At 33.4% G+C, this 14,167-nt stretch overlaps 1 protein-coding gene across 1 annotated transcript; it reads left to right on the top strand.

Annotated features, from left to right (window-relative positions):
• Positions 1-255: 255 nt before the first annotated feature.
• On the top strand, positions 256-11,086 carry LOC117688712 (multiple epidermal growth factor-like domains protein 6). The gene is made up of 7 exons (XM_066085889.1): positions 256-280; positions 2,561-2,767; positions 3,451-3,720; positions 7,392-7,781; positions 8,040-8,609; positions 8,792-8,894; positions 10,740-11,086. Exons 1-7 carry the CDS (start codon positions 256-258, stop codon positions 10,921-10,923), a joined length of 1,749 nt encoding a protein of 582 aa, XP_065941961.1. The 3' UTR covers positions 10,924-11,086.
• Positions 11,087-14,167: the final 3,081 nt, after the last annotated feature.

Genomic DNA, 14,167 nt, shown 5'->3' on the forward strand with positions numbered 1-14,167 from the left:
TTTAACACAGTTTACACATTTTTATTGAATAGTTTAACATGACATATACATCCCTCTGTAATAAATTAAATCAGTTATTACGTGAGAAACATAGATAATTATCAACTAAGCGTCTATACTAATCTACAAAGAAAACATAATTTTCACTAGTTTACAAGTCTAGCGTTTTTAAGCCCTTCCTAATTTTCCCGGGTTTTTTGTCTTTCTTTACTTTGTGCGTGTCAATCATCCATTGTGCATGAATAAGTCTGATAAATGGAGGCGGAAATCAACCAGCTAGGTAGACTCGGTGTCGTTTCCTTGATCTTTACGAACTTTCCCGGCCTACTAATTATGAAATTGTTCCTAAACAATTCCTCAGTTTTTTTTTTCAATCTGGCTAGAAGTTTATATCTTAGAAGTTGATCTTTGACTTCAGTTTATACATTCCCGAAAAAAAAAAACACCCCAGTAATATTAAAGTACTGTGTCCGACGAATGTAAGTATCTTCTAACCAGTGGAGTTACAAAACTCGTGAAAATTGATAAAGCCAGAGTATCTCTTGCTGTTTTTTTTAAATACTAGTATTAAAATCGTTTTATTGATCAGCAAGGGCGGATGTGAAGCTCCCATATATTGCATTTTCCTGCGCTTTATGCATATCTACACCCTTCACTATGGAAAGGTATGTGTCAATTTGAGAGTTATTCAAAGTTACATGTATATGTAACTTTTACATGTATGCATCTATACAATGTGTATCATTCCTATCCTCTCAATTTGTCGTTTATCTTTATTCCACTTGTATCTCAAAAGACCGTATTCGGAACGACCAGCGCGTAAACTTCCTCATTCTTTCTGTTCCAGATAAAGTCGTTTATTAAAATGTCTCCGAAATGATTCACTCACAATGGATTGTACTTGTTGGTTTGCTATGCTGTGCTCATTGTTATGGTAAATATAAACTTTTGTATAGTTATTCCAAAACATACTGATTTTTTATGTTTCAAATATGTTTATAATTGCGAAGCGTGTCCATTAAACAAGTTATTGACAGGGAACTAATTTTAAATATTCATACACAAATAGGACGCCTCATTCCATTGTCAGTTTGAAAAAACCCCCAAAGAAACACATGCCCAATGGCAACATCGCTAACCTGGGCAACAATAAGCATGAAACGATCAGCTTAATGGAGTCATACAATTATCAAATACTGCGCGTTAAGTGGCAGATGAAGAGCGATTAAAACTAATATAGCTACCAAAAGCTTTTATAAGAAGACAGACAAAACACCTTATTAAAAATTGTACTGGTATATTGAACCTATGTAAACAAAAAACAGGGTACGAGCCTTGTTTACACGACAAAGAACTGTGAGTTTTGTATCTTGCTCATACAATGTATCTCACAACTCTTTCCAATTTAATTTGATCATTAGAAACACATACCTAAAGCAATGTAAATTAAAAAAAAACCCAGTAAAACTGAATTGGATCAAAATCGAGACCATGCCCCTGTCTATTCACGTAATAGATCAAAATACGGAAGTAGTGGATTTTAGCGATTATTATTTATTTTAACAACAACGATATGTTATTTTGCTTGGCAAGTAGTGTATAATCTGTATTTGAATTACGCATATTTTCATAATATGAAATCTCAGACTTTTCCGACAGGAATTTAAAAAACCCCGAATGAATCATGTTGTGTAATATTAATAAATAGAATTGATTCAATCTAAGTATGTATCAGTAATCAAAATACTTCAAACAAGTATGGATCAAAGCAATAACGAACTCTAAGTCTCGTTAAACCATGCAGATGCTTTGCTGTCTCCGTTAATCTCCGACAAGCAAGAGATACTCCCTGCCAACACCAGGTCACGTGTTGGCTTGATGTCGCGACCCCCAAATATAGAATAACTCTCTGCTTGTCGGAGATTTACGGACACAGCCGGTGGTTGAACAAGACTATATTGAACTCTGGCGTAGGAATACATTCGACTGCAAAAATATCTAAGTGTTCGTACTATTCAAGATCTGACTATTTTAAGGTATTTATAAATAAGTGTCATTAAAAAACAATGCTTCTGATAAATTACATCGAATTTATCTATTTTTTTCAAAAACTAAGTCTTGTCAGCGGTGATGACTTGTGCTTAGGCCCAAACACTGTTTCAGTTTCTGTTTGCCATAGTAACTGTATGGGAGAGTAGATTAAAATTAACTCCCAAAAATTGGTTTATTTTGATTTGTGATAATTATTCACGTTTGTAATAACATTGCCCACTATGAAATACAAAGAAAAACATGCACCGTCTAAGCCATGGATACTTCTATTCCTTTCCGTATCACAAACCCCTTAAACCAGAAAATATAATTAAAACCTACCGAAGCATTCCTGTTATGGTGATATGATAACTACAAGACGAGTTTTATTACAGTAATACAATTACAATGATGATGTGATAAAAAAGTGGTTCAATCGTGTTATGTAACAGTTTCTGGAATTAATTTAAACATATATCAACATACTGTTTCAAATGATTTATAGTCTGTATTGTATTTTTTAAACAAGAAAATCTCAGTAGAAGACCCACAACAGTACTCACCCAAAGTTCTACCTACAATGCACAGACAGCATCAATTGCTAATGATGGCGATGTTCATACTGACGATCTCAATTGTGCTCATACTGCGCCAAATAACGAAAAGGCTTGGCTACAGGTGGACTTTGGAGAATCATACAGTATAAACAATGTCAAAATCTATTACAGAAGAGACGGTATGTATATGGCATTCCATTCCCATTTTGATTTTAAGTCTATCGGGTAAGCTATTGCAAATGGTTTTCGTCATTTGTCTTGCGTTAAAAAATGAACATGTTTAAAGTTTTAAAAACTAATTGGCCAGTTTGTTTAAAATGTGGCATGATGCATTTTAACGGCAGAAAAAGCAATTCCGTGAGATTTACCCCATAGGGACTGAGCTAAATTGCCTACATTAGGCATATTTGATTTTTTATTCTCTACATTTGCGTATCTAAAGTAATAATTAAAGTTATAGTCATATAGACTAGGGTGTCCTCCACTTAATCTGCTGATACTAATTACCTACTGACTTATATTAAGAAAAATCTTTTTAAAAATAACCTTAATCCTTCTACCAATATTGTATATGTCATGTCCCCTTATACAGATGATAAAAATTTATTTTATAACGCACCGAACAAGGTCTGCATTCTGTTCTTTAAACAAACCGACAGGAATGCATGCAAATTAAGTGGGGAGGGGGGATAAAGCAAAGTCTGGTTGTAGTATTAGTTCAGTCAGTTCTGCTAAGATGTATCCAATGAATCACATCACATGAAACAAAATGTTCCTTATTATTTCAAACTGATGATAAAATCGACTTGAATAGATGATACAAATTAATCCATTTGACTTTGTAACCATTTGAAATTAAAAGGGGATGGACATTACAATTGGAAGCAGTACCGGTTCAGACAGTTCTACTTAGATGTCTCGAACTCATCAGCAACACAGACACCAACGTCACTGAGAACTCGCTGTTACAAAGACAACACGACTGCCCCAAACTTACCTCCAAATATAATAGACATACCATGTAAACGCACAGCTAGATCCGTCATTGTGGAGACCACGTACGACCCACCAGAAGATGATAGAGATGGTGAACACGGGGCGATCCTTGAAATATGTGAAATAGAAGTTTATGGTAATCAAGCTTAAAAATCAAATAGCTGGTAATCAATGGAGACTTTGAATCAAACGCTTCCAAAATCGTATTTTAGATTATTTTATTCTATTCAAGAATATAGGATATATCTTAGCAATATACATGTTAATACATTCATATTGATCAATATTTCGGCATATTTCGGGATGTCCTTACACGTTTTTCATATGTATAAAAAATGTATCCCATGCACTATTTATTTAACAAAAAGCCTGCACAAATAACTATATCAACGTATTCAATTTAGAATTGAAACTAGTTTAATCACAAAACATTAGGACACAAACTCAATATATATATATATATATATATATATATATATATATATATATATATATATATATATATATATATATATATATTTTTTTTTTTTTTTTTTACTTTTTAGCTTACCCTCGTGTTTATTTAAACCTGCATTAAGAAAACCAGCATTACAATTTTCTATTTCCGTTCAATCAATTAACAACTGCGAAATATAAAACGTGTTTGCAGTTTGTAACGAACATTCTGATACACCATGTGAAATGAAAATTATAAGGATGCCGTCACTCAGATTCCGTTTTAGGACCAGGATTTCATTTGATCAATATGTCTATTGACAGGTTTTCTAATACTGAAACAGAGGATCGTAATTCGTATTTAGTAGTTATAGACGGAACCTCAAATTTAGAAGCATACGGCAGGTCTACATGTTTAAATTGAGAATAGTCCCTTTTGTTACAGTCCTAGAGCTCTCTAATGTTCATTCTTTAACTTGTTTAACACATATATCAAGTAAATAACAATTTATAACATTTCCATATTCCATTCCGTTCAGCTCTCCGTTCTGTTTTCCGTTCCGCGTTTTCGCAACACCCGATAAAACCCCTGCAATGCTTCACAATACTCAGCATTAAAACAGTTTCTAATGAAAGCAAATATAAATTTCACATTTTCTTTTCATCTTTTTGACAAGGTCAGGTCTTTACTTTATAGCGAACAAAGCGAGCTCGAAGAACAAGCGCAAGGTTGATATGAATAGCATATGCTACAGTTTCATCAAAAACACATTTTTGGCAATATCCAGTATGCGTACTTGTTCTCGTAGTTCTATTGCCAGAAATGGCTGACATTTAGCACAGTTTTTACGGTTCCAATGGACATATTTTAGTATTGCACAAGAGGGATAATGCACACCTGTATTGCTTTGTATTCTGTCGATAGACGTAAAGCCCATTTCACAATTGGCGCACGAGCACTTCACAACACTTTACGACCGGAATATTATAGATTCGCACTAGCTCTCTAATACGTTGCACGAGCTCTCGCATACGTTGCATGAGCTCTCGCATTCGTTGCATGCGTTTTAATGCTCGCATCAATTCTCCTCAAAAAACTGGACATGCACACTATTCAGTCGCGAGCGAATGCGATCCAAATCATCGCAGTGCAACGCACTTACATTAGTAAAATAATTTTACAACGTTTTGTGTACTTGTGCAAGAGTGATGAACGATTTTTAAAGGTCGCAAGATGATTTGTAGTTGTTAATGCGTGTATTGTGCGACTATGAGCCTGTTGCTCAACAGGTGTCGTGTTATCTTGCAACGTTTTACATTCATTGCACGACTTATCTGTAATATGCCATGCTTTGCCACTAGTATATAATACCGGTATACCCTGTATAAGCATCTCTGTTTTAGACCACAATTCAACAACATACATTTATTGCATGATGGTGAGGAAATATGAAGATTTATTTCTCCATGATAAATAATTTTACCCAGGGCATCGCCTGCGGTATTTAGTTTTTTCTGGGAAAATAAATCTTGATATTTTTTTAACTTTAATGCAATAAACGAACAACATATGAATATACAAAATGTGTTGTTTTCTAACAATTGTTTAATTGTTTGATTTCCTCTGTTACTCTCATTTTTTTTCATGATTTCGAATCCTAGATAGTTAAGTTGGTTTTGTGATATATAGAGAACCATAAAATTTTGATTAAATCATACTTGTCTACATCATGTGTTCATATCGGCTTTTTCATTCCTATGAAATCGTCCTGTCAGAGTTTCTAGACCAATGAATAATAGAATAATCATATTGAGTAATAATAATAATTGCTGCTGAATCTCTGTTTGTTCTTGGGCTGCATGTTCTCTCGTCTTCAACTATGTCTACTGAAGAGCGTCGGAAATGGGCGGTATATATACCCCTTTTGACTCGCACGAGTATTCATACCATGGAAAGCAAGATCGCACATTCAATCGTCCGACCACCTGGTCTCTTGCCCGATCCTATCGCATTAAATATCAACAAGGGTGTGTAGTGACCTTAAATAAAGTTTGTAGCTTAAGGGTCAAGGTCATATCAGACCGTGCAAAAATCTTTTTTTCAGAGCATATATACTAACAACTTAGCCCTTTTTGGCTCATGCTTTAAATAACAAAGCTTATGAAAAACAGGTGTGTATTGACCTTGAATCAATTTCTAAAATCAAAAGTAAAGGTCATAGAGAATTACCTGAAAAGTCCTTGCCCGGAGCATATCTTCTCTTCCTTTTCTTCAAGCTTGCTCATACTTCACTCACATAGTGCGTTTGATTAAAGGGTTTGCAGTGACTTTATATGATGTTTGTAAATTAAGTGTCAAGGTCTAATCAGATTAAACAATTATCCTTTTAAGAGCATATGCATACCCTCCACTTAGTCCTTTTTTGCTTAGCCTATACTTTACTTTAACAGAAATTGTTGGTGAATGGCGTGGAGTGACCTTAAACCAAGCTCTTTTTTATTTAATGTCTTTGGTTCGCAATATTCACGACAACGATACCTGGTTTCATGGCATGAAAGCTTTCATATAAATCGGCGAATTCTTTAATCCCGGTACAGGTCCTTACAAAACACGAAAAAAAAACATACCGTGCTTTCCCTAGGTTATAACGTAACTCGTATTTAATAGCATCGTTAATTATGTTCCAATATTCGGTAGGCAACACGTTTTCAAGTTGTATTAATGCCGTAGTGTGTATATAACCCGTTAGTTAATCCGATTAAAATCTTAAAATGCAAGGGGCGCAACTCAAGTTGCTCTCTAGATAGCGCCACCACATCACCGAGTTTTCGTAATGAAATCCGCCAAGTGGACCGAAAAACCTTGGCTAGCGAAGATGTTTGAGATGGTCACTATCTCCATGTTGTCTAGTTAGTTCTAAAATTAAGAAAATCAACATCTTTAAACCAGTTGAATTGTCTGTCATCGCAATTTCTCTTACGTTTTTGTTATCCAGGTGCAAATCAGGTCAATGTATTCGGCGAATGTAGAAATCTCTCCTTCGTTAAACTCAACAATAAATCATTGCATCCAAATGTTTGAATAATTATTCTGATTAGATACCACCCTGGGCCTCCTATTCATGATTTAAGACTAGTCAGTTCACAAAAGTTTGGCCTAGGTATTCCATAAGCTTTTTTGGAGATCCGCTCCAGACACAGTTGATACAAATCGAGTATTTATTACAACATGATTTATCGAGTGTATAACGAAAAATGTAACTCATGCAATTCTTTGCTAAATAAGTTATTATAACACAGGTTTATAAAAAAAATTAAAACAGGAAACAAACACAAAACAAAAGATAACTTGAAATAATTTATGAATTTTAGGATGTGAGACAACTTGCAGAAATAATGTCTGCGATGGCTTTGGAAACTGTACCGATGGATGCGTAGACGGATACTGGGGCCCCCCTGCCTGTAATTTCAAATGCCCTGCAGATTGCAAAGAGCCAAATTGTATTATGTATAATGGACATTGTAACAGCTGTAAGTCTGGTTACTGGGGAAATACATGCATTTCACAATGTCCAATAAATTGTATCGGAAGAGTCTGTGACAAGAGCAGTGGTACCTGTACACAGGGATGCACATCGGGACGGTATGGAGACACGTGTAATATAACATGTAGTCCTTGGTGTGTTGGAGGGACATGCGACAAACAAAGTGCAACCTGTTTTAATGGATGTGTGCAGAACTGGTCAGGGTCTCAATGTGACGGTAAGATTTACAATAGAAACAAACCGAGCGAATCAGATATATATGCTTACTTTCGTTATTCACAAAAGCTAAAAACTACGTCACAAAAGCATTAAATAGGACACAAAAGAGGTATACAACTAAAATAACGAAAAGGTTTTCATATATCCTGGAAAGTTTTTTGCATCGTACTTTCCTTTAAATGTGGGTAAAACTATAAAAACCCTGACCTGTTAAAAATAAATCTGTTCACTTCTTTTACTTTTCTCCAATAAACAGAATGCGACTCAAATCATTATGGATCTTCTTGTTCTCTTGTCTGCAACTCTAACTGTGTGAATTATACATGTAATGACACTGATGGTATCTGTAGTTTGGGATGTAAGACGGGGTTCCATGGAGACGTGTGTGACAGACAATGTACAAGCAGCTGTCCGTCAGGTTGTGATCGATCAACAGGACAATGTAATGGAGACTGTCCAGTAGGCAAGTTCGGGGAATTCTGTAACAAATTTTGTAACCAAGGTTGTGAAGACAGATGTATGAGATACAGTGGTATTTGCACTAACTGCATTGATGGAATGTTCGGAGACGTATGTGATGGGAACTGTAGCAGTTGCCCTACAGGGTGTGACAGAATCTCCGGACGATGCGGTGGAGATTGTCCAGCTGGCAAGTTCGGGGAGTTTTGTAACAAAACATGTAGCCAACACTGTAGAAATGGATGCATCAGACTTACGGGCAGTTGTAATGATGGTTGCACTGTGGGAAAATTAGGAGATTTCTGCAACGAAACCTGTGATGCTAGACACGAAACGTGTTGTAGTCATGATACTTGTGCAAGATACTGTAAGCCTTACCGATTTTTTAAAGATATATATTTTTTTCAAATGATGTTTTTTTTTTTAATTATTTTATTAAATCAAGTAAATTTGCCTTCATTAAAACTATATAAGTCATGTCATTTAAATCTGAGGTACAGAAAAAAAAATCACTTAAATATAGTTTTATCTATGTTGTTATTTTTACAGGTACACAATCACCGATACCAAACACGGAACATATGTCCAGTTTGTATGCAGTGATTACAGTCTTTTGCATCAGTCTGCTCGTCAACATTTTTACAATAACCTGGTATGTTATTAATTATTTACATGATCACAGACTATAATGTGTTAGCATTTTATCTGGAATTTGAACTCATTGAAAACCAAGCAAGTGTTTCTTTTTTAAATGATACATTCTGAACATTACACGAGGAAATGAAAGAAACACATCATTATTAGTTATATGTTAATTCAGCTTAACAAAGGAACATTTAGTATTTTATGTACTTGCATACATAGAGCGTCTTGTTCCTAAAATTGTTTATTCATTGCCTTATTCTTCATCATTTGATTGCGTTGTACATCAATATAAATTAAAACCAATCAGTTTAATAAAAAGAAAATGAAAAATATAAATATAAATATCACACCAAACATTAAACATTCAACATATAAAATGGAATAAACTAAAAAAAACTCAATAAGGTCCGCATAGGAAAGATAAAATACACTTGATGATACCCCGCGCAAGCGCGGGAATTAACATTTTACACATTTATATGATATAATGCTTAATATGTTGAACCATATTTTTTGGTTCATTTTATGTAAATAGTTTGTCCGATTTTTTCCTTAACTTATTCTTAAAAATTGAAATCTAAAAAAAACTGCATTGTTGGATATTTAGAGGAGTGGGCAGGGATGAAAAACCTAAACTGAAATGGATAATATATACATATACGTGGCTTTAATTATAATTGTTGCATCTGTCTACAAAAAAATAAAAAAAATATTATGTTCATTTCAAACCAGTAAATTGGTATTTAGTGCATTTCAGTAAAATTTCTATTACTGTCTCAAATAAGTATTTTAGATAAAAGACTGTTTTAAAAAACAACATGAACAAGACGCTCTATGTACATGTATGCAAGTTCATAAAATATCCTCATTAAACTTCCTCATTGTATGCATACATCATTTATCCATATAGACGTAGAATCTGTTCAATAAATAATGTTTACAAACTACTGTCTAAGTTTAACTACCAATATGTCATGATATGAAAGTATATGAAATTGAAACACGCTATGTTATGCATATTCATTGGCATAATTCAAACTAAACTTGTCAGATTCGGAGTATCTCTCCGATGGTTACCTCACCCTACACATTTCGCCATGATGTTAATAAGTCAACCCGTTTCTTGGCACCCCGTTCTAAAAATGTCTTTCCATCAGCACTAAAATAGCCTTAATTGTTCCATTCAATTTATTAACTTTTTGTATTAATCAAAGTCCGATCCAAGGTATCTGCCCGCGTTGCATGATGAACTCGTCCTACATCTTTCGTTAATTAGTCAATCCGCTTTCTTGGTTACCCCGTTGTGGAAAGTTATATCCCATTCTCTCACCATAGGTCGTGATTCGCAAGTGAATGAGTATCAAAACTAAAACCATCCACTGAAGAAACGAATCGACTCATTTTATTTATTCAATATTTGTCAAATCTTAACTTCTATGTATTTTTTTAAAATAGGCTCACAATAAATATATTCACTCTTAACGTATTTATTCAATATTGATTCATTGCAAGTATTTATTTTGATCGAGACTATCGATCCCTGACTTGGATCCGCCAAAGCGTGTCTACCACCTTACTCTCATTTTTGTTATTTCGGGCTTATTTCTCGAAAATGGAAGTAGGTTTTTAATTAATTTCACAATTATAACTTATCATTTAAAATTCAGTTATACCTTACGGACATCATCTCATGTTCACATGTGTTGAAATACCAAAGGTAAGCAGTTACTCTGGAGCAGGCGTTTTGTAGCTTATTTGCAAAATGCTTTAATTTATAAGTATAGATATGATTACACTATAGGCAAAACAGCCACTTACCGCCCAATTATAAAATGTAACTTTAATGTTGCAGGATTTTTAGAAACAAAGCATGCAAGAGTCAAGATGTTAATCAAGAGGAAAAGAAGGACACTGATTCCATTTCCACCCCTGGGATTTATGATACAGCGGAAGAAAACGCCGGATACCAAGAATTGGGTCAACTCAGCGGACCATCTCACTACGATCATCTCCAAGGGCCAGCAACTAATAAATAGACAATGCATGTATATATAGTAATGGAACTGAGATTCTGTATGTTTGATGCAAAATCGCATCGATAGATGTGGTAATTGATTTTAATTTGTCATCTATTGTATATATGTTGTAACCTTTATGAATTTTATCGCAATAAACTTTGTATGCACATTTATTTTCTTACTTTTTAGGTTTATGATAAGAAACCGTAGCAAGAAAAAAATAGTTTGAATGTAATGTTTTTCTTTTGTTCTTTTTGTTTTCAATATATTTTATACAAATCATATCATATAGGTCAGCATTATTTTCTTCCTAGAGTGAAAAAAACCCATAAATTATCATTTCTAATTATCTTTTTTTTTTAGAGGGGGGGGGGGGGTTCTTGTCATTTGTTATTCAATATAACTATACAAGTACACCTTTATACATGTAATTGTCAAATTATTGATTTAATTGCTACATATATTAGTAAATGTAAAGTTTTTATAAGAAAGTGTTTATATATCAACAGCTCAAGCAGATATACATGTAACACACTATTGTTGCATTTCATTTTTTGGTTAATATATAACCATTCCAACCTTTCTTTTGTTTTACATTATGATTTTTTTTATGGATTTTTGAGATGGTTCACGGCTTGTTATTGTCATTTATTCACTGTAAATAATTTTTGTAGCATTAAGTTACGGCAAGTACATGTTTGCTTGTTTTGAAATATACTGCCAAGAGATACAACATGTAGCTACATACCTATTAATAATATGAATATTTGCATGCAAAAACATATCTGTTTATTTTCATTAATTTTTGGTAAGTGTATCAAACAACACTGGTGAATGTGATATCTCAAGGACTATTTGAAAATGCAATTCAATTAAAAATGACAATGGAATTTATCATTATCTACATGTATATATTGCATGTTTTTTTTTTATAAGGGTAAAGAAAAGATTAATGCCTTTTGGCATGTATAATATTGCACTTATCGTAGATAGGATTGGATCCTAATAATATTGCTCCTTTATAAAATGACAGCCTGTTTAACTATTTCAATCGTTTGTTTTTTGTTCAGTAAGTAAAATAAAATCTTGACATATGATTTATTTTGTCGCATTTTTTAACATGCGTGAATATTAAAACAAAGAGAAATTGGGACGTTCCAGACATCCAACTTCCCTCCCCCAAACTTATCAACTTATCAAACTTATTGAATTGATTTAAATTATTGAAAACGGGACTCATGCAGTGGAGAACACAAATTTCCCCGGATACCATCTTTCTGAAGGGAAAACAATTCTGTACAAAATTATAGAACATGCAATATATTTTGAAGATGTAGACAATTTGATTCAGAGTATACGTAACTCTTGATATTAGCAGCCTATGGATTTTAAGGTTTGCAGTACCATTTTTAAAAAAAATTCAAAACCTAAAATGCGTACACCACAATCTATTGCCGGATGTAAATGACAAGATATTAGACATAATTTACGAATTGTGTCATTTTCATTTATCTTGTCATTCCACTGACGTGCTAATCTTTTATGAATTGGAAATGCTTTATGAATCAAATATGGCCTTAGTGGAATTTGCCTCGTATTTACTGGTGATTTGATGATCTGGTTATAACAATATAAATTTGATCCCCCTTGACACAAGTAAAACGAGGATTCATATGGTTTAGGGGTGGGGATGTCAACAGTTTTTTTTAGATATTTAGTAATTTCCAAAAGCTGTGGGCTATGGAAGAACCCAGGGACCATATCTAATGTACCATATAAATTGCTTTCTAACACTCAGTATGTGCATCTGAAGACCCCATGTAAATATTTTAAACGGTTTCAAAGCTAAAACTATACACAATATTGTGTACAATTTTTGCCATAGGAATCAATGTTTGATCCCATCCCATTTGATCCTCCAAAAATATGGTTGACCAACCCAAAATTAAAATATCTAAAAGGGTGAACAACTGGATATGCAGGCGTACAGTTGTAAAATTCTGTTCAGCCATCTCTAAGAAGAAGAAACCGTCCAAAAAGGAGAATATTAATTACATGTTTTTTTCTGATTTAGGTCAATTCATTTCTTTCTTGTTGGACGTATTTCTAAAAACGAATAATAACTACGTTTAACACTTTTATAACGGACTTCTTTACAGTTTAAAAAGCCTTCACTACCATTGAACATAATAGTTTTGGTGAATTTATTTTCACATAAATTATTCAATTTTGTCTGGTTATTAAAGGTATTACAAGAATGGATTTCCATTTTAAGCTTCAATCAGCAAAAATTGTAGATTTAAAAAAAAGATTTAAACAGATTTTACATATCTTGAGAAGGAGAGATATTTTGTTTAGCATTGTAGAAGAGAAAATGCCTGCATTGATGATACTAAGCGATTCGATTAATCAAAACACCAATGTCTGTCCCCATTAAGGATCTAAAGGGCTTGTCCCTAAAATATTCAATCATTTGTATCTAAAAAAATGAACAAGTTTAGATAGGTGTAAGAACAAAACAATTTTGTATTCGTGAGACGTTATGAATGAACTCAAGAAAATTTAGGGGCCAAGACTCTCGTAAAGTCTTCGCGGCTATGATAAGGCTGCCTGATTAGTTTCACAGTAACAAATGTTTTATATTTCGTCTGTTAACATGCACAAATCCCGAAGCGAAAAAAGGCAGAAGATAATATTCCACAATGGGCACAAATATTTGATATCAAAATATTACAACATATAACCATGTTACTTCAGATGTCGTCTCTAAAGTTGACTGTGAACATTTTTAAACACTAGTCATTCTCATAAAGTGGAGAAGCTTTGTTTACGTGTAAAAAATGAAACTATCGATTTGAATGTAACTTTACGATCTGATGTCGGTAAGCGTGTTTAAAAAAAACATCAGGTCAAAATATTGATGAAATTAGTAGCAAAATGTCGGAGAATGATTGCATTTGGTATTTACATGTAACAGAATGTTTAAAAAAATTAAAAATAATATGCAAAAATAAAATTGGTGTAAATTTATCTGTTTGTGTGTGTAGGTGTGTATAGACTATAACATGCTAACCCCAGTTTATTCTAGATCTGCAGCTAAGACAAGTGTTCGTCTTTTAATAATATTTTATATTTATTAGTTTGACGAGATAGTGACGCTTCTTATTGGTCGAAAACATTTTTAAGACCTGCATCAATTGACTTTTTGCCTGATTTACATTTCTGTACTGTCCTGACTTAATTCTATTTATAGAACGGGGAT

Source organism: Magallana gigas, chromosome 1 (genome assembly GCF_963853765.1).
Source record: "Magallana gigas chromosome 1, xbMagGiga1.1, whole genome shotgun sequence".
NCBI lineage: Eukaryota > Metazoa > Mollusca > Bivalvia > Ostreida > Ostreidae > Magallana > Magallana gigas.

Excerpts from the sequence above, each read along its gene's own strand:
- LOC117688712 (XM_066085889.1), top strand. The coding sequence starts at position 256 with ATGGAGGCGGAAATCAACCAGCTAG. Across the intron at positions 3,721-7,391 it reads ATGTGAAATAGAAGTTTATG|GATGTGAGACAACTTGCAGA; the intron begins GTAATCAAGCTT and ends TATGAATTTTAG. Across the intron at positions 8,610-8,791 it reads TGATACTTGTGCAAGATACT|GTACACAATCACCGATACCA; the intron begins GTAAGCCTTACC and ends TTATTTTTACAG.